At 43.9% G+C, this 21,932-nt stretch overlaps 1 protein-coding gene across 1 annotated transcript in view; it reads left to right on the plus strand.

The window, feature by feature from the left end:
• Window positions 1–2,905: 2,905 nt before the first annotated feature.
• The window catches only part of DCLK3 (doublecortin like kinase 3), a 55,773-nt gene continuing 36,746 nt past the window's right edge, over window positions 2,906–21,932 (plus strand). The window contains exon 1 of the mRNA XM_077491752.1: window positions 2,906–3,715. Coding sequence (XP_077347878.1) covers window positions 3,661–3,715 — 55 coding nt within the window. The 5' untranslated portion in view covers window positions 2,906–3,660. The remainder of the gene's footprint in view (window positions 3,716–21,932) is intronic.

Raw genomic sequence — 21,932 nt, forward strand, 5'->3', positions numbered from 1 at the left:
CTTAAAAGAAAGCACAAACATCCTTATTTTTATTATGTAAACTATCAATCCTATGAATCCAACATGTAAGGAAGACATGGCAGACATGTTTGAAGTACAACCTGTGACAACCATGGCTTCTTCATGTTTGAAGTACAACCTGTAACAACCATGACTTATTCTCCAGTTGAAAATAAAATGGAAAGTAAGCCAAACAAAAACAAATGCAGGCACTACATCAAAAAGCTGCTAAGCTGCAATATTATATTTTATTTTTATTTTAGGAAGGTAGGATAGGAACTGGGGTGCAGAAAAAGGCAGCAGGTGCTCTGGACCGACAAGTCAAAATTTTAAATATTTGGCTGTAGCAGGAGGCAGTTTGTTCTCGAAGGGCTGGAGAACAGTACCATAATGAGCTTCTGCAGGCAACAGTGAAACATGGGGAAGGTTCCATGTAAGTTTCGTGCTGCATTTCTGGAAATGAAGTTTGAGAGTGGATCAGGATCAATGGTGTCCGTAATGTTAAAAAAAAAAAAAAAATACAGGCAGATACTTATCCATCATGGAGGCACGTGATTGTCCCCAAAGGTATTCTGCAGCAGCACAATGACCCCAAACATACAGCCAATAGCATTAAGAACTAGAAGAGGCAGAAGAATTTGAGGCAGTCTACATCCACAGAGGATCTGTGGTTAGTTCTCCAAGATGTTTGGAACATCCTGCCTCCGTCCTGAGTTCCTTTAAAAACTCTGTGCAAGTGTACCTAGAAGAATTGATGCTGTTTTTAAGGCAAAGGGTGGTCACACCAAATATTGATTTACTTTGTATTTCTCTTCTGTTCATTTACTTTTTTGTTAATAAATGTGTTAACTGATAAAAAAATTAACTAGTAACACTCCTATTTCTCAAATCTTTTGTAATTAGCAGCATTTTTTCACACCTAACATAACCACTTAACAACCGCGCCATAGCCAAATGAGGGCTACACTCTGGGAGGGCGTACATTGACATCCTCCCAGAATTGCGCTCCCACATGGGAGTATCCATGACCACTGGTTCCTCTGGATCACGGTAAATGGCAGGAGCAATTACTTGTAAACAAACTGGCGTCATGTACGGTTCCTCTCCCCCTCTCTGTACCAATCAGTACAATGTGAGCAGAGATGGGAGAGATCAGGTGCAGCAGCACTGTGGGCTGAATCTGTAGTGCCCACAGCACTGAACTGTGGCAATTGCAGCCTCATCCAGCCATCCATCCATCCATGTTATTCTCATCCAGCAATCCATCCATGCTCAGTCATCCCTCTGTCATACTCATCCATCCATGCTCAGCCAACCCTCTGTCATACTCATCCATCCATCCATCCATGCTCATCCATCCATCCACCCCCACAGATACTTAGCCGTACCCAGCCTTACCCAGTCGTACCCAGCTATACTCACCCGTACCCAGCCGTACTCAGCCATACCCATCCGTACTCAGCCATACTCACCCATACCCAGCCATACTTGTGCTCCCTGCATGTTGGGCCTCTGTATGTGGCCTGGCTGTGGAAAAGTCCCACATATGTGGTATTGAAGTACTCAGGAGTAGGAGAATCTATTTTGGGATGTCATTTTTGGTATGTACATGCTATGTGTTAGAAATATTGTATAAATGGACAACTGTGACAATTTTGTGGGAAAAAAAAAAAAGACAAAAAAATCTTGATTTTGCAAAGAATTGTGGAGAAAACAATACAACTTCAAAAAACTCACCATGCCTCTTACTAAATACCTTGGAATGTCTATGTGACAGACCTAGCCGGGTCACAGGCTTTTTGAGAGGACTGAGTGCGAGCCTCTTGCCGATCGATTATGGGCCCTGGATTTTAAGGGGCACAGGGTGAATGAGAACCCCACTATAATCTGTGCTAGTCAGATTCAATGCTGTATATATGTATGTATGATGTGTGTTGTCTCATGCTGTTGGGACACACACTGTTCGATGCTAATGTCATTAACTCCAGCCACCTGTCTCTTGTGTAAATGAGTCTAGTCTGGCTTGTAAGGACATTCCAAACATTGTTGGTTGTGCTAATTAACCCTTTGTTTATGTTTATAGTAATGTTTATTGAATTGTGAGCTAGGAGCCGAAAAGTCTTATCCCTTCAGTCAAACTAGTCTGAGTGTTGATTAGATAATTAGCTCATGCTAATTAGGTTAGATTTTAGTCACCCCGCTGTATATATATTTTGTGTGAGATCTCAAATAAAGGTCATTCCTGATGTCTTCTTAAGACTGGTGTCGTCTAGTTCTTGGGGTTCCTATAGCCAGATCCATTGGACTTGTGTTCCAGGACTTAGGAAGTGGTATATAGACGGAAGCACTCAATTGGAGTGTGGGATCGGTTTCGTCACAGTCTGCTTTCCAAAAAGGGATCATTTGGGGGATATTTGTACTTTTCTGGCATGTTAGGGTCTCAAGAAATGAGATAGGCCGTCAGTACTTCAGATGTGATCAATTTTCAGAGATTGGCACCATAGCTTGTGGACTCTATAACTTTCACAAAGACCAAATAATGTACACTGATTTGGGTTATTTTTACCAAAGATATGTAGTAGTACAAATTTTGGCCAAAATGTAGAAGAAAAATTACTAATTTGCTAAATTTTATAACAGAAACGAAGAAAAATGCATTTTTAAAAGAATTTTCAGTCTTTTTCTTTTCTTTTATAGCACAAAAAAAATTAAAAAAACTATGGTGATTAAATACCACAGAAAGGAAGCTCTATTTGTGTGAAAAAAAGGACAAAAATGCAACGTGGGTACAGTGTTGCATGACTGAGTAATTGTCATTCAAAATGTGAGAGCACCGAAAGCTGAAAAATTGGTCTAGTTAGGAAGGGGGTTTAAGTGCCCAGTGGGTAAGTGGTTAAACACTGTACTGTATATAAACATTATGTATGTATGTGTGTATGTATATATATATATATATATATATATATATATAATATACACTATAAATTTAGAAAGCTTTCAGAATTAGAAGCATTACTAGTTTATTTTTCGAATTTATTAAACAACAAAAAGAAAAGCTATACATACAGTATTATCATCTAAAGGTTGTTCCTACAGTGGTTTATAACTTGTATCATTTACTATCATGTACAAGTATTTTACAATATATTTGTGACTATCTTGTATGTGAGTTGAAAAGGTTGCTAAGTTACCTTATAAATATCCAGGGTAATGTCCTCATCTCCTGCTCAAACCCCAGTAGAGCTGCATAGTTTAGCTCCCTTAGTTCTGTTGCTGAGTGCAACTTGGGAGAGACTGAAACATCCTATAGAAAAGTACATGTTGTTGTTAACACTGCTGTCAACAAAAACCCAGTCAAATTAAACCATGAACAATAAATACATAGTACATAGATACACTAATACTTCAGCCTGGTAACCTCAGAGAACATTTGGTGATCCCTCCTCTTTACACTTTCTCTGGCCACTGCCTCCCACCGCACTTCTCCAGAACAAGAGAAGTTCATTATTTATTTCTACCAGTTAAAATGCAGTAGAAAGTTACTACCCTGGTTTGTAAACGCAGACATCCTGGATGCAGAAGAAAGAAGACTGAGCTGCTGGGAGATTCATTGAATTTGTATTTCTGCATATATTCAGTTCTGCTTGCTTTGGAAAAAGCATGCCAGGAGGAGGGGGCCTGGTAAATGCTGGATCCTGCACCTGTAAACACCATGGTAAATATCATTTTACTACTAGTACTATTAGACGCATATTCTTCAATATCTTGATAAATATAAACTTTTGTTTAATACTTTCATTCTTGTATGTTCTTAGATTATGCTGCACTAGGTTTCATTTTGACCAGACACAGTCTGCTTGTCTTTATTTGTATCAAACACAAAAAGTTTAAAACTTCATTATCCTTCATATATTTATGTTGCATTCTTAACTGCATCAATTTTAAAGTCCTAAAATAATGGAAATGCTATATAGAAAGCAACGTGAGTTACAATATATATATATATATATATATATATATATATATATATATATATATATATATATATATATATATATATATATATATATATATATATATATATATATATATATATTGTATGTGCACTCACTCAACAATACATTAGAATATTAGTTCCAATTGTTTATAACTGAACAAATACAACTTTATACTTTATGTGTAAAATGAGGGAAATGGCTAAACCTTTGTAGATGTTGATAGTCTAGTTTAATTGTAATTTCCATACTTAATATAAAGTAAATACTCAAATTGGAAAAAGGTAAAACTGGAATTTCGCCATTCTCTGACTACATTCGTGATTTTAGCTTCAGGTTGTGTGTTTGCAATGTTAATACTTCATAAACATTATGGTGTTTAAAAACCAAATGTCTATGGTGTTATAACCAGGTTAGGTCGGTGGTGTAAAGTATTGAATAATAGATCTATTAAATAACTTTTTTTGAATCAGAAAGTTATATAGCCCATTTTATTATGTAGGAAAAAAATATATATGGCTGAATGGGACCGTGAAATGTTGGTGATATAAGGTACCCTTGTTCAAATTTGTCTCCATGGGCAAGTAGCTTTCAGTCTCATCTATGTACCACATATTAATAGGCAAGCATTTCATCTTAATCCGTGATTTACCATTTATTTTACAATTTTTTAAAAATTTGGAACTTTCCCATGTTTGCTCCCTGTTACACTCTGGTGCAGTTAACACATCTGTATATCCATGATTTAAGTGTAATAGACATAAAAAAACAAGCTCTGCAATATTTAACATAATAAAGTCATATGATAAAATGCTAATTAGTCTGTAATAACATGCAATTTTTTAATCAATGAATCTAACCAAAAAAGTATTAAACAATAAAAAAATCCATAATAATGATGGTATGGTTTTATGTGGTTTTTACATTAAAGGGGACATAGTTCTTAACCCTTTAAAGAGAGAGTGAGAGAGATGCAGCAGCTTGCTGTTACACAAAACCAGGTTTGTCAATATCTAAGTTCACCTTTGTAATGCAAAAGTAAATGTACATTCTGAAACACCTTTTTGAATAACGATCTACTATCTATAGCTTTTCATTGCTGACAAATATTGACAATTCTTATTAAACATTTGTCTTTGAATATTTAGAATAGTTTTACTAATGATCAGTTATCCAATAAAATTAAACGTTTTTTATTTTTCTATAAGGGAACAAACATAGAGTCAAGTGAATCCTATATTTAAGCATACAAAGAATGCACTAGGGTTTATTTACTAAAGACAAATCCACTTTGCACTACAAGTGCACTTGGAAGTGCAGTCGCTGTAGATCTGAGGGGGACATGCAAGGAAAATAAAAAACAGCATTTTTGCCTGCATGTGTTTGGATGATAAAATCAGCAGAGCTTCCCCTCATTTCAGATCGTTCCCTCAGATCTAAAGCGACTGCACTTACAAGTGCACTTGTGGTGCATTTTCCTTTAGTAAATCAACCCCACTGTGTTTACATAATCTCCAAGTTGAAGGATTTACAATTATGTAGAATTTAAAATAACATTCAAAATGGTAGGGATTGCGTGACTTGTTAAAAAATGTAATCTCAGAGAGTGACCCTCTAATCAAAGGTGATTATTGAAATGCACCGTGTTGTTAAAGCGGTTGTATGGTATGGTATGGTTTTACTTTTACCTAAAGGTGAGCCTATAATAAGGCTTACCTGTAGGTAAAAAAGTTATCTCCTAAACCTGTATGGTTTAGGAGATATTCCCCTGGCAATGAGCCGCTGACTGCAGCGGTGCATGTGCACAGGGGATTCTCGGCTGAAAGCCCGGCAGACGCCGGACCCTGCCGGATAGAAATCTCCCACGTGACGATATCCACCCACTCACAGCGCCGGAGCCGCGATACCGGAAGACACGCCGAGGGAACATGTCAGCTCCCTCGGCGTGGATCGGGGTGAGATGTCGGGGCCTCGTTCTAAGGTAAGTATTTCATAATGAGCTAGTATGCGGGTACATACTTGCTCGTTATGCCTTACAGGTCTGGAAAAAAATGTCAGCGGGTTTACTTCCGCTTTAAAGGTTCTGAATGTGGACATTGCTCCAAATGACTGGAGTTTACATGCATAAATAAATCATTTGATGTGTCTGGTGTGAAGGAACTTGAGTGGTCTGCGCAGACCCCTAAGCTCAGCCCCATAGTACACCTTTCGGATTAATTAAAATGCCAACTATGAGCCAGGTCTTCTTATCCAACGTCAGTATCTGACCTCACAAATGCTTTTTTGTTTTCAATAGCCACCATAGCTTCTGAAAAGGTGTTTAAATATTTTGTGGGGGCTGTTATAGCTGTAAAGTGAAGGAGGGGGACCCCAGTAATAATACCGATAGGGTTTAGGGATGTCAAACACGCTTATATATGTGTGATAGTCAGGTTTGGATTAGTATGGCGCCTGGGGGTAGAGGGGGAAAAAAGAAGGAAGAAGCTTGTGGAAAAGAAAAAAAAATAAAGACTGTCAAGAGTGGTCTCTCCCTGTCAACACACTGGGCCCTCAATGCTAAGCAACTACAAGGAGACAGAAAAAGTGGGTCCCTAGGTAACCATATGAAGGCTCATTCACACAATTTATTTTATTTTTTCTAGAACTACTACTGAGATAATAAGTAGACAGTTGGCTCTTTGGAGAGAAATATAAATCTTAAACTTTCTTTAGAAAAAGTGTAGCTTTTTGCTGCTTTGCAATGATTTATTATATATTATCTTATGAAGAGAACATCTGACTCATAAGTCAAATAAGACCAAATCATACCAGACTGACCCTCATTTTGACAGTGAGCTCTGATATCAGTTAGCATTGATAAACTGGTATTTTATATGTGCAAAGCTTCCACTCTTGTGTATGATTCTTGATGAATTAAAATGTATTGGGTAAACAAAAAATAGTAAATGCTTGTAATTAAAGGGAAACTATCATTTTATTTCAATATATTTTGTTACAGTACCTTGTAAATGATTTAAGTGCATGTAAAAAAATGCTGCAAAATGAGAATGTTATGAAAAATAATGTAATGAAAAGTTTTAATTTATAAATTGGCAAATTACAAAATGCAGTACTGTGCAAAAGTTTCCTGCAGGTGTGAAGAAATACTGAATAGTAACGATGCTTTCAAAAATATATATTTTTAATTTAGGTTTATTTTTATCAATTTTTAAAATGCAAAGTGAGCGAGACCGAAGAAAAATCTAAATCAAATTAATATTTGGTGGGACTATGCTTTGGCCTCAAACCAGCAGCAATTTTAAAGCCTTGTACCCATTGTTGGCCAACCGAATGTCTGATTTTTGTCAAAAGGACGCGTGCCAGGATCTTGTCTTGCATACTAACGGTACACGATTGTCATGCCACAAACACAAACGTAGTGTCACGTACCTTTAAGCAGAGCCCGGAGTGCAGGGAGTGGCCTCTCGTAGACCTCTGACTCGAGAGACCCTGGTAGTGATGACAGGGGCTCAGGAGCACAGAGGGGCACAAGTGCCTGACTGGATAGCAGGTGGTAGAGGCAGCAGACCGTTGAAGGAGGAGGTGTATTGTAGTCCGGTGTCAGAATGCAGGCAAAGATGAGGTAAGGTTCAGCAGACAGCAGAAGGATTCCTGTAGTCCAGCAACGGCGTACAAGTGATTGCAGGAAACGACAGACAACGGAGGGGTATTGTAGTCCAACAACGGATGCAGATGCAATGGAGTAAGCGGAAGTGGAAGAGTCCAATAGTCTGTAGCCAGAGGTAGAAGGCTACAAACGCAGAGGGAGTACAGCCAAATATTGCGGAGGACTGGGAGGTGTCCTGTAGTACAACAGCAAGCAACTTACAGTTGACGGATGGTGTAACAGTCCAGGTCAGGCACAGGCGGGCAGATCAGGTACAGAAACGGAATCCAGAAGAGTAGTCGGGTACAAAGCCGGGTTCGATACGGATCGGGATACAGGTACAGGTTCAGGTTCAGATACGGATTACCAGGAAGCACAGGAACGCTGTTGATCAGGCAGCAAGGCAGTGAAGCATGGTTCCAGTTTAAATAGCGCTATTGGCGCCAATTTGCGTCAAACGGCACGCGCGCACCGCTGATCGCGGTAACGCTCCTGAAGCTGGCCAAAAGATCTTTTGCGACTTTCGCCGCTCGGACGTCCGTGAGGAGGGTCTTCCTGACATTGCCCCCCCCCCCAATGGGCAGCCTCCGGATGCCCAACTGGGACATCTTACCTGGGTGAGATCTTTTAAATGCCAGAACCAACCTCTTGGCGTGGATGCCAGTCTCTGGTTCCCAGGAGTTCTCTTCTGGACCATACCCCTTCCACTTCACCAGATACTGGACCTGGTTGCGTCTCTTTCTGCAATCCAAAATTGCTTCTACTTCAAACTGTTCTTCACCATTAATAAGCACAGGTTCAGGAGGGCCCACGTTCCGATCAGTGAAGGGATCTTGGATTGAAGGTCTTAAGAGGGACACATGAAACACTGGGTGAATACGCAGCGATTCTGGTAATTTCAGTTCATAAGCCACATTATTAATTTTCCTGGTGATTGGGAAAGGACCCACAAATTTTGGGCCCAGTTTTCTAGATGGGCATGTTAATTTTAGATTCAGAGTAGATAACCAAACCAAATCTCCGGGTTTTAGATCGAGCTCCCCTCTCCTCTTTCTGTCAAAAACTGCTTTGTTGCGCTCTTGGGTTCTTGCCATCGTTTCTTGAAGCAACTTGTTATTGGTGCAGAAAAAGTTCAAAGTTTCTTGAGCTGCTGGAACCGTGCATTCTGGGATATTGGCTGATAGGAACTGAGGGTGAAAACCATAGTTCGCAAAGAAGGGAGATTGATTAGTTGCAGAATGAACAAAGTTATTGTAGGCAAACTCGGCAAGTGGTAAAAGGGATACCCAATCGTCCTGCGAAAAAGAAGAATAACAACGCAAATATTGCTCAAGGGTCTGGTTTGTTCGTTCGGTCTGGCCGTTGGTCTGGGGATGATAGGCAGAAGAGAACGAAAGATCAATCTTCAAGGACTTACATAAAGCTCTCCAAAATTTTGATGTAAATTGTACCCCACGATCGGAAACAATGTTCGCAGGTATACCGTGGAGTCTTACAATCTCCTTAATGAAGATCCTTGCGGTCTCAGGGGCAGAAGGTGTACCCTTCATGGGCAGAAAGTGAGCCATCTTGGACAATCTGTCGACCACCACAAGGATAGTGGTAAAGCCTTCTGACGGTGGTAGTTCTACAATAAAGTCTATGGAAATCATTTTCCAAGGTCTTTCCGGGATGGGGAGTGGCTTCAGCAACCCCCAGGCTTTGGCCTTGCTACTCTTGTTCTGGGTACAGGTAATGCAAGATTCTACATAAAGTTTACAGACTCTTAGCAGCTGAGGCCACCAGAAGGTGCGTTGGAGAAGTTCGGCGGTCTTGTGTACCCCAAAATGACCGGCCAGTTTGTGGTCGTGGCAAGACTTAAGAACAGCAACCCGTAGTTGTTGGGGCACGTAGATCTTATTTTCATGCCATAACAAGTCATTGCTAGAGAGTAAGGTGGTGTTTGAGGGATGTGAAGCTGAAGATGAAGCCTGCTTAAGTTGGGATAGAAGATCTTCCTGGAGCATAAGGAAATTTCCGGGCGCAAGGATGGTGTCTGTGGGTTAAAGAACTTCGGGTTCGCTGAACATCCGGGGTAGCGCGTCGGGTTTGGTGTTTTTCGATCCGGGCCTATAGGTAATGTGGAAGGAAAATCTTGTAAAAAAAAAGTGCCCATCTGGCCTGACGCGGCTTCAGCCTCTTAGCAGTCTTCAAATACTCTAAGTTCTTGTGGTCAGTGTATACCAGAATGGGATGGGCTGCTCCCTCCAGGAGATAGCGCCATTCCTCAAGTGCAGCTTTGATAGCGAGTAGCTCCCTGTCCCCGACATCATAATTCCTTTCCGCTTCAGACAACTTACGTGAGAAGAACGCCACCGGATGCAATAAAGCCTTGGGGCCCTGTCTCTGAGAAAGGACTGCTCCCACTGCAACTTCGGATGCATCCACCTCAAGGATGTACGGTAGCGCAGAATTAGGATGCTTCAGGACAGATGCTTACACAAATTGTTCTTTAAGGGAAGAAAATGCGGCCTGTGCCTCCGGAGTCCACTGGAACTTGATACCTTGTCTCGTTAATCTGGTGATTGGAGCGATGATTGTAGAAAATCCCTTGATGAATTTTCGATAAAAATTCGCAAACCCCACAAAGCGTTGAATTCCTCTCTTATCAGTAGGGGCTGGCCAGTCCAGGATGGCCGAAACTTTTTGCGGGTCCATCTTGATTCCATCCACCGAAATAATCAGCCCCAAAAACTGAATGCTGCGACGTTCAAACTCGCACTTCTCAGGTTTTGCGTACAAGCCGTGTTGGCGAAGCCGAGTGAGAACCTTCTTAACATGTTCCCTGTGAGCTGGCAGAGAGGGGGAGAAAATTAAGATGTCGTCCAGGTATACTATAACAAACAGGTCGAGAAAATCTCTAAAGATATCATTCACAAAATGCTGGAAAGTCGCAGGAGCGTTGCATAGCCCAAAGGGCATTACGAGATATTCAAAATGTCCGAAGCGGGTGCGGAAGGCAGTCTTCCATTCGTCCCCGCTTCGGATACGGACCAAATTATAAGCTCCGCGAAGATCCAGTTTTGTGAAGATACTAGCTGATCCAAGGCGCTGGAATAATTCGGGTACCAAAGGCAATGGGTACCGGTTCTTGACTGTAACTTTATTTAAGTCCCGGTAGTCAACACATGGGCGGAGAGAATGGTCCTTCTTTTCCACAAAAAAGATTCCTGCCCCAGCTGGGGACGTAGAAGGACGTATGAACCCCTTTTTCAAACTGTCATCAATGTAAGTCCTGAGAGTCTCCAATTCCACTTCTGTTAAGGGAAATATTCTCCCGAAAGAGATTTCGGCTCCGGGAAGGATCTCAATTGGGCAATCGTAGGGTCTATGAGGGGGAAGTGTTTCTGCCCCCTTCTTGCTGAACACGTCCAAGAAGTCATGGTAGGCCTCAGGAACGTGCTGGCGAGTCTCAACATCGGTCTCCATACACATTAAATGGGGTGAGACCTTAATTGATTCTTGGAAGCAGTGTTGACAACAATAGGGAGAGAAAACGTAAATGTTTCCGGTGGACCAGTCTATTTGCGGGTTGTGTGCCCGGAGCCAGGGCATACCCAGTATGATAGGGAAAAGGGGAGATTCAATAATGTCCAGGCAGAGTTGTTCCTGATGGTTACCGGAAATAGTAGCAGTCAAAGGACATGTCTCCTGTGTCACCGGTCCCGATTTGATAGCTGACCCATCGGCAAGGTGTACAGACAACCCCTTCGCCCTGGGCCGTAAGGGCACTTGGAATTTTTGGGCAAACGATAAGTCCATAAATCCACTGCACGCTCCAGAATCAACTATTGCGGGGACTTGAATGTTCCCTCCGGGTAGCTGAAGAGAGACGGGAACAGCCAGGTGCGTAGCATTACTAGGCACAGCAGGTAAAACAGGAGAAAATACAGAAGAATGCTTACGGAATTTGGCAGGACAGGATCTCACGTAATGTCCGGGTTCCCCACAGTAAAGACACAGATTGTTGAGCTGCCGGGGTTGTCGTTCCTCGGTGGTAAGCGTTGGTCTAAGTAAGCCCAGTTGCATGGGTTCAGGCGTGTCAGCAGCAGGATGTGCAGGGGGATTTGGTACACGGGGTAACATCCAGACTGGTCGGGACGGCCCGGCAGTGCGTTCTGCTCTCCGTTCTCTCAAGCGTCTGTCTATCTGGATGGAGAGGTTGATAAGGGCTTCAAGAGTTGCTGGAACACCCACCCGGGCCAATTCATCCTTTAGAGGTTCAGAGAGTCCCATGCGAAACTGGTATCGCAGAGCGGCATCGTTCCAGGTAGTATCGGAACTCCAGCGCCGAAATTCAGACGCATAGTCCTCTGCCGCTCTGCGGCCTTGCTGAAGGGAGTATAAGGCTGCCTGTTGAGGATCCTCATATAGCAAACCCATTGCTTGGAAAAAGGTATTCAGGTTGTTAAGGCATGTATCCTTTTGTTCCAAAAGATGGTGGGCCCATGCCTGGGGCTCACCCAGTAGGAGGGCGATGACAAAACCCACCTTAGTGGACTCAAGAGAGAAAGTTCTGGGTTGAAGTGCAAAAAATAGTTCACAGGCATTGCGAAAAGCTCTATACTTGCTGCGATTTCCCGAAAACCTCTCCGGAGTTGGGACCTTGGGTTTAGGGGGCATCATAACTACTGAGGGCGCAGAAGAAGTTCCTGGCACGGTAGGGCCTGTGGTAGATAAGACCTGGACACGCTCTTCCAAACGAGAATAGCCTTCTTGTAGAGATTTAACAGCCTGGGTAAGTCCAGCAAGATGACGGCATAAATCATCCATGGCCGAATCTCCCTGCGGGGGCTCAGACATGGCTGCCTGATACTGTCACGTACCTTTAAGCAGAGCCCGGAGTGCAGGGAGTGGCCTCTCGTAGACCTCTGACTCGAGAGACCCTGGTAGTGATGACAGGGGCTCAGGAGCACAGAGGGGCACAAGTGCCTGACTGGATAGCAGGTGGTAGAGGCAGCAGACCGTTGAAGAAGGAGGTGTATTGTAGTCCGGTGTCAGAATGCAGGCAAAGATGAGGTAAGGTTCAGCAGACAGCAGAAGGATTCCTGTAGTCCAGCAACGGCATACAAGTGATTGCAGGAAACGACAGACAACGGAGGGGTATTGTAGTCCAACAACGGATGCAGATGCAATGGAGTAAGCGGAAGTGGAAGAGTCCAATAGTCTGTAGCCAGAGGTAGAAGGCTACAAACGCAGAGGGAGTACAGCCAAATATTGCGGAGGACTGGGAGGTGTCCTGTAGTACAACAGCAAACAACTTACAGTTGACGGATGGTGTAACAGTCCAGGTCAGGCACAGGCGGGCAGATCAGGTACAGAAACGGAATCCAGAAGAGTAGTCGGGTACAAAGCCAAAGTCGGGGGGCAGGCAGCAAACAGCAGAGTCGGGAACAAGCCGGGTTCGATACGGATCGGGATACAGGTACAGGTTCAGGTTCAGATACGGATTACCAGGCAGCACAGGAACGCTGTTGATCAGGCAGCAAGGCAGTGAAGCATGGTTCCAGTTTAAATAGCGCTATTGGCGCCAATTTGCGGTAACGCTCCTGAAGCTGGGCAAAAGATCTTCTGCGACTTTCGCCGCTCGGACGTCCGTGAGGAGGGTCTTCCTGACACGTAGTGACGTACTATAAGTAATTTCAGCTCTTGAGTGCCACCCTTTGGGCCCATTGTGCAAATTTTGTGTTTGAGCATTGATTCCGAGCATGCATGTTTGTACTTTCGACTTTTGTGTACTGACCATATACGGAAATCTGACATCAAACCATTGTCCGCCAGGAATTTACTAGCCTGTCATCAAACATTTGTTGTCTGAAAATTGGACAACAATTGTCAAAAGGTGTGTACTAACGGCAAGATTTTAGGACAACAGTCTGTCAACAATCACCTGCCAACAATCATACCGTGTGTACAAGGCTTTATACTTGCACAAGGGATTTTGTAAGATTAGAGTGAAGGGGTATGATTAACCAGTTATGCCAAACAGATGCTAATAATCACCAATTTCATATGTACTTTGAAACAGTTATTAACAGAAACAGCTTTGTAGGAGGGTGTCAGGCATTGCCCAGAGACCCCAGGTGCATCAGGGGCCCCTGCACTTTACCTGTCATTGCAGCTTTGTAAAATCGGATCAGCAGAGAGCCCAGCGGTGTGAGAGAGGCTGTCTGTAACTCCCCCCGTCTTCTCATCAAGTTAGGCTGTTCACTATCTCCCGAGGCAGCCTGAGGTGGTGGGCGGTGTTGGGGTGTGGCTGCCTACTCCACTCCTCCCACAGACTCCTCCACTCAGGCTGACCCCGTCCCGCAGCTAAAGAAGAAAGAGGAGGAGAGACCACACACCACAGCAGCCCAGAAATCTATCTATGTATTTCAGTTATCTTGCAAACCTGGCCTGTTAGTGGGCCCTGAGGACAGAGTTGATGACCACTGCTATATACTACCCTGACCTGGTACTATATACCACCTTAACCTGTCTCTCTATATACCACCCTGACCTGGCACTATATACCACCCTAACCTGTCTCTCTATATACCACCTTGACCTGGCACCACCCTAACCTGGCACTATATACCACCCTGACCTGGCATTATATACCACCCTGACCTGGCACCATATACCAACCTGAACTGACACTATATACCACCCTGACCTGGCACTATATACCACCCTAACCTGTCTCTCTATATACCACCCTGACCTGGCACTATATACCACCCTAACCTGTCTCTCTATATACCACCTTGACCTGGCACCACCCTAACCTGGCACTATATACCACCCTGACCTGGCATTATATACCACCCTGACCTGGCACCATATACCAACCTGAACTGACACTATATACCACCCTGACCTGGCACTATATACCACCCTAACCTGTCTCTCTATATACCACCCTGACCTGGCACTATATACCACCCTAACCTGTCTCTCTATATACCACCTTGACCTGGCACCACCCTAACCTGGCACTATATACCACCCTGACCTGGCATTATATACCACCCTGACCTGGCACCATATACCAACCTGAACTGACACTATATACCACCCTGACCTGGCACTATATACCACCCTAACCTGTCTCTCTATATACCACCCTGACCTGGCACTATATACCACCCTAACCTGTCTCTCTATATACCACCTTGACCTGGCACCACCCTAACCAGGCACTATATACCACCCTGACCTGGCATTATATACCACCCTGACCTGGCATCATATACCAACCTGAACTGACACTATATACCACCCTGACCTGGCACTATATACCACCCTAACCTGTCTCTCTATATACCACCCTGACCTGGCACTATATACCACCCTACTCTGTCTCTCTATATACCACCCTGACCTGGCACTATAGACCACCCTGACCTATCTCTGTACACCACCCTTACCTGGCACTATATACCACCTTGACATGGCTCTATATATCACCCTAGCCTGGCACTATATACCACCCTGACCTGGCACTATATACCACCCGACCTGTCTCTATATATCACTCTAACATGGCTGTCAGGTCACCTTGAGGCGAGGTGACAGATGCACACCGTAGGAATCAGGAGTGCACCGCAAGGTTGTGGACCCTATGGCTGACTGTTGCGGACGGGAGACAGGTCCCACTGGGGTTAGAGCGTAAGATTCCCTGGGGCGCGGAGTCTAAGAGCCTCGAGTGGGGAGGATGGACTTGGCTGCAACTGGCTCCAGGTCGCGACCCACAGGGTCCCCCAGCTCACACCCACAGTAGACAACAGGAGGATAGGGATGGTGAGGGACAAAGCCAAGGTCGGGGCCACAAGCAGACTGGAATAGTCAGGGACACGCCAAAAGGTCAGGATCACAGGCAAACAGGGATAGTCAAAGACACGCCAAAGTCGGTAACGGAACAACAGAAGAGCACACGGCAGGTAACAGGAAGCTAAACACACAAAGGAATACACAATGGTTGATCAGCACTCTTGGCTTGCAGTGCACAGGTTAATATAAGGTTCCCTGATAGGGCCTGGGGTGGAGCCATGCTTAGAGGAGAGATTATAAAAACCACCAGGTGGAAGTGGCTGGCCTCTTAGTCTGAACACATGAGGGGAGGTAAGCAAACAGGAAGATCACCGCATAACCATGACAATGGCTCTATATACCACCCTGACCTGGCTCTATATGCCACCTTGACCTGGCACTATATACCACCCTAACCTGGCACTATATCACCTAACCTGCCAGTATACTACCCTAACATCACTTGAAGTCAACATTGCTGCCCGCATGCCTGGGGGGGGGGGGGTGCAAGTTATAGGATCTGCCCCGGGGTTGTGGAAGACCATTTAATGTCACGGGTCATTATTGCAAGACTGAGCACAGGAACAAGACACCAGGTAGTTTTACTGCATCAGTAAGGTCTCCCTCAACTAATGATTTCAAAGCAGACTGGGAGTTCAAGATGTGCTGTTCAAGAAGAAGAACAAAGCACAAAGAAATGGGCAACGTTGAGCGCCATAGATGGAGTGGTTGGCTAAAGAAACTTAATAAAGCAGATGAAAAAAACATAATGCTTTCTTTCCTTTGACATCAAAAGATGTCCAGCAGTGGCATCGGCACAAAACTGGTGGAAACCAGTGGGACCTACTGTCTGGAGGAGTCAGGTCAGAAGTGGTCTTCATGCCAAAAAAGCCATACCACTTATGTGGAAAGAAGGCTAAGCAACTCAACTATGTAAAAAAAAAAAACAGGAAATGGGGCGCAGAAAGATGGCATTTGCTGCTCTAGACTGATCTGTTAAAATTTGAAATATTTGGCTGTAGCAGGAGGCAGTTTGTTCACATAGGACTGGAGAACGGTACAATTATGTGTGTCTGCAGGCAACAGTGAAGCCTGGTGGAGGTTCCTTGCACATTTGAGGCTGCATTTCTGCAGATTAAGTTAGAGATTTGGTCAGGAGCAATGGTGAGAAATATAGACAGATACTTATCCATCATGCCATGCCATCAGGGAGGCGTGTGATTATCCCCACATTTATTCTGTAGGAGGACAGTGACCCAAACATACAATCTATGTCATTAAAGCGGTAGTAAACCCGCACATTTTTTTTTTTTTTTTAAACCTGCAAAGCAAAAGGCATAATGAGCTAGTATGCACTGCATACTAGCTCATTATGAAATACTTACCTTAGAACGAGGCCCCGACATCTGGCCCGATCCACGCCGAGGGAGCTGACATCCTCCCTCGGCGTTTCTTCCGGGTATCGCGGCTCCGGCGCTGTGAGTGGCCGAAACCGCAATATCGTCACTCCCGCGCAGTCCGAGGGGAATATCTTCTAAACCGCACAGGTTTAGGAGATATTTTTTTTACCTACAGGTAAGCCTTATTATAGGCTTTCCTGTAGGTAAAAGTTAAAAAATAAAGTATACAACCACTTTAAGGAATATTTCAGCATAAAGAACAACATGGGGACCTGGAAATGATGGTCTGGCCCTAATCTCAACATTATTGAGTCTGCCTAGGATTACATAAAGATACAGAAGGATTTGAGGCATTTACATTTACAGACGATCTGTAGTTCTACAAGATGTTTGGAACCACCTACCTGCCAAGTTCCTTCAAAAACTGTGTGCAAGTGTACCTACAAACTGATGCTGCTTTAAAGGCAAAGGGTGGCCACACCAAATATTGTTTTGATTTGAATTTCTCTTCTGTTCATTTGATTTCCATTTTGTTAATTGATAAAAGTAAACTATTAACACTTCTATTTCTGAAAGCATTCTTAATTGACAGTATTTTTTCACACCTGTCTAAAACTTTTGCACAGCGGTGTACATAGGGTTGCCACCTTTTCTTCAAGTCAAACCTGAACACTTTTGCGGTGCACAGCAATTTTTTTTTTTTATAGTATAAACTAGACATATATTTTGCTACTAAATAACATTTATAATCATATGAAGTTAATCACAAGAGTCCCACTTTACATCAGAGTCCACAGAGTTCCCCTTTTACATCTGAATCCACAGAGTTCACCTTTTACATCTGAAGTCACCCTTTCACTGTAAGGGGGGACTCTGAAGACTCTGATGTAAGGGAGAACCCTGGGGCCTCTAACATAAGGGATGCTCTAGGAACCCTGATTTAAAGGTGTACACTGAGAACTCTGATGTACGGAGAGGACTCTGATGTAAGGGGAAACACTGTGGCCTCTGGTGTAAAGGGGAACTCTGATGTAAGGGGTGCTCAGAGAACCCTGATTTGCCTTAGTGTACTTACTCAGAGGCAAGAGAGAGAAGGGGGAGACTTCAGTCAAAGACAGATGGATGGATGGTGAGCTCACTCACCCCTTGGCAGTCAGCACCTCTCGTCCAGATGGATCTGAGACTGCTGGACTTCAAATTTCCAGCCCCCACTTTCTTTTTCTGAGGCACAGTGGATTAGAGTGTGGGCAGACAAAGAAGGGTAGGGGTGGGGGGAGAGGTGCAGATCGAGCCCTCTCCCCTCTCCCATCTGTATGTGTTGGGGGGTGGTTTGTTAGTGCTGGCTTTGGGCAGTGTGAAAGAGTGTAACAGACACTCTCAGCTGAGGCAACTGCAGCCAGCAACCCTGCTGGGAAGCCACAGTCTAGTCTAAATAATGTGTCCAGGTTCAAAACAGTTTGAAACCCGGACACATGATTCCAAACCCGAACTGTCTGGGTGAATCCTGGACAGGAGACAACCCTAAGTGTACATCAACATAAAAAAGAAAAAAAAATAAGTGGTGTGTACACTTTTTTATTTTTAACACAGCATCAATTCTCCTATATTCTCTTACTCGCAGTTTCTAAGGAACTTGGTTCCAAATATCTAGAAGAATCCCAGATAAACTCACCCATGTTCAGATCAGAGATCTTCCTTTTGCTAATGATAGTTTTGCATGACTTTGGCTGTACGTTTGAGGTAATTGCCTTGTGATGGAATGACTAGTGACCAATCAGATGCCTTCCTAAAGGTATTGCATGATAGATAAGTATCTGCCTGTAATTGGTAGCATTGAGGGGACCATTATTTCTGACCATATCCCTAATTCATTCCCTAGTTACAAGCCTGCAAGGAACCTCTACTATGCTTCATTGTTGCCTGCAGACACTCATTCATGTACCACTTTTCTGGCCTTTGGTGCACCAACTGCCTTCTGTTACTGCCATATATTTTAGACCCCTGAGCACTCATTACCATTTTCCTGCGCACCACTTTTTGTACTGTCATGTATAGGCGAGTTGCTTGGTCATGTTTCCACATCCAAGGTAGGACTTTTTAGCTGCAAGTCTTCAATGTATGACCAAGTATCTCAGAACTGTAGAGGGGTGTACCAAGTTACTGGCAAGTCAGAGATGATGGTGACACTTGGCATCTACCAAACGTGCATGATGTGTCTTTCATCTGCTGCATTCAAGTGGATGGATCAAAAGTATATTTGTATACCTGCCTCCTGCATGTATCCCTACCTTTTAAAAATCACCCCTTCTGCACACCGAGACCCGCAAATCACCAAAATCCATGGGCGGGGCTATGTTCCCGAGCTCTGTGGGTGGAGTTGTGACATCACTAGACTCCCCACCTGCCTCTAAACTCCCTTTGGCCAGGCAGCTTTGCAAGGACAAACATTGTGCTTGGTATGTGTGAAGTGTGTGCACAGGGAACACAGAGCGTGTTCTGGGCATAAGCAGAGCTCGCTCCCGGCCCCCTGTGACTCTTGCGCATGTGCTACACAACACAGGCTGTAGTGGAGAGCTGTGAGCAGCTGAAAGAGCGGGATGATGACGCTGGGAAAGTACACAGAATGCCTCTCTCATGCTGGCTCCTACATGAGATAAGGAAATTACCTGTCACTCACAGCAAGGGGGGGGGAACGAACATCCATTTCTCTGTCTGACTGTTTTTATCTCACTGAAAAAAGATAAGAGGACTGCTCAGAGCTGGATTAACTCTTTGTGGCAAGACTGAGCACAGATGACATGAAATCCTATACTGTACAAGGTGCAAGCCTTAAATAAAAAAAAAATCCGGGTTTACATCCACTTTAACCACTTGCCGCCCGCCATATAGCAAAATGCTGGCAGCAAAGTAGTTTCAATATCCTGACCAGACGTCATATCAGGATATTGAGCTGCTGCGCACCCCCAAGGGCATGAATTGTGGCGATCGTTGTTGTGGAGTGATAGTCTGACGCCCCACAACACCGATCTAGGTAAAGAGTCTCTGACGGAGACTCTTTAACACGTGATCAGCTGTGTCCAACCACAGCTGATCACAGTGTAAACAGGAAGAGCCAGTGATCGCATTTCCTCACTCACGTCTGTCAGACATGAGTAGAGGAGAGCTGATCGGCTGCTCCTCTGACAGGGGGGATCTGTACTGATCGATTATTAGTGCAGCCCCCCCAAGGATGCCCGCACTGGACCACCAGGGACGTCACCACCAGATATGCTACCCTAGACCACCAGGGATGCCAATCACTGCCCACAATGGACATCACTGATTGGCAGGCATTATTGTTTGGCACTGATTGGCATCCATCAGTGACATACATTACAGTACATCAGTGCCCACCCATGCCTATCTGTGCCACCTATCAATGCCCATCCATGCCGCCTATCGGTGCCCATCTGTGCTGCCTATCAATGCCACCTATCAGTGCCCCATCAGTACCGCATTATCGTTCCCATCATCAGTGCCCATCAATGCCACCACGTTGGTGCCCATCAGTGCAGCCCCATCAGTGAAGGAGAAAACATACTTATTTCCAAAGTTTTGTAAATGAAACAAAAAAAGCATTTTTTCCCCCAAAATTTTTGGTCTTTTTTTATTTAGCAGAAAAAAAAATCCCAGAGGTGATCAAATACCACCAAAAGAAAGCTCTATTTTTGGGAACAAAATGATAAAAATTTAGTTTGGGTACAGTGTAGCATGACCGTGCAATTGTCATTCAAAGTGCGACAGCGCTGAAAGCTGAAAATTGGTCTGGGCAGGAAGGTGTATAAGTGTCCGGTATTGAAGTGGTTAAAGAGGAAGTAAACCCTGATGAGTTTACTTCCTCTTTTTTTCCCTGCAAAGGTAAAGCATAATGGACTACTATGCATCGCATAGTAGCCCATTATGTGTCACTTACCTGACACAGGAGCCAGCGAAGTCGCCGCTGTCCCCTGTAGTCCGCCGCATCCATCTTGCTGGTGGCGTCTCGCAGCTCCGCCGCTGTCATTCGGCGAAGCCGCGATGACGTCACTCCCACGCATGCGCACGGGAGTCGACAAATGCGTCAGCTCCATTCTTGGAACTGCCGCGCTCAGTGCGCCTGCGCACCGCTGTCTACGGCGCATGCGCCGTAGACAGCGGTGCCCGTTTTCGGGCAAATATCTCCTAAACCATATAGGTTTATTAGATATTGCTTGGACCTACAGGTAAGCCTTAATCTAAGCTTACCTGTAGGTCAAAGTGGTTTGTAAGGGTTTACAACCACTTTAAGCATCCTTGGGCAAAAACTGCATTTCTTTTGGCTTAAACATTGCCGGTTTTGTTTGCTTCTGCAGAAAAGTAGACACCACATCTAGAAACAGCTGTCTTTCTATGAAATTTCTGCCTGTGAGTGACCTTGTTAATAGAGTAAATCCACTCTGTGTCTTGTTACTGTGCTCTGTCTTGTCTCTTTGTAAGATATTTTATTTTGAACTGTCTTCAACTACGGTACCTTAATTTGTTAGTAGAACATAGTTTTTCCTCACCCAGTTTAATTTCTCTTACACAACTGATTCTGTTATATTGAATGATTATATTTTAACCTGCATCATAAATAAAAGTGAATAGCAAGCTCGGCCTTCATCTGCCCCTTCAACAATTTAGATTGCATGCAAGATCAATGTGCTACCTTGCATTCTCATTGTATATCTATAAAAAAGGGTCATCAAGGCACACCATGAATTCATGAAAACCAAGGATTTATTTCCTCTCCTAAAAAGAGCACGCCGGTGTCATGATACTGTGTTCCAAATGGATAGAATGCATTATCTCCACACTGATGTGCTCTGTTTTTTATGAGATTAAATAAAGCCTTGCATTTTTTTTGCAATTGTGGTGTGTTGATTTAATAGCAAAATATATGTATAGTTTATGCTATAAAAAAATTGCTGTGTGCCGCTCAAATGTCCGGGTTTGACTTGAAGAAAAGGTGGCAACTCTAATCTAAACCCAAAAGCATAAATACTCTATATTGCCTTAAATGAT

This window comes from Lithobates pipiens, unplaced genomic scaffold (genome assembly GCF_037356315.1).
Source record: "Lithobates pipiens isolate NorthernLeopardFrog02 unplaced genomic scaffold, aLitPip1_a1.2 Scaffold_19, whole genome shotgun sequence".
NCBI lineage: Eukaryota > Metazoa > Chordata > Amphibia > Anura > Ranidae > Lithobates > Lithobates pipiens.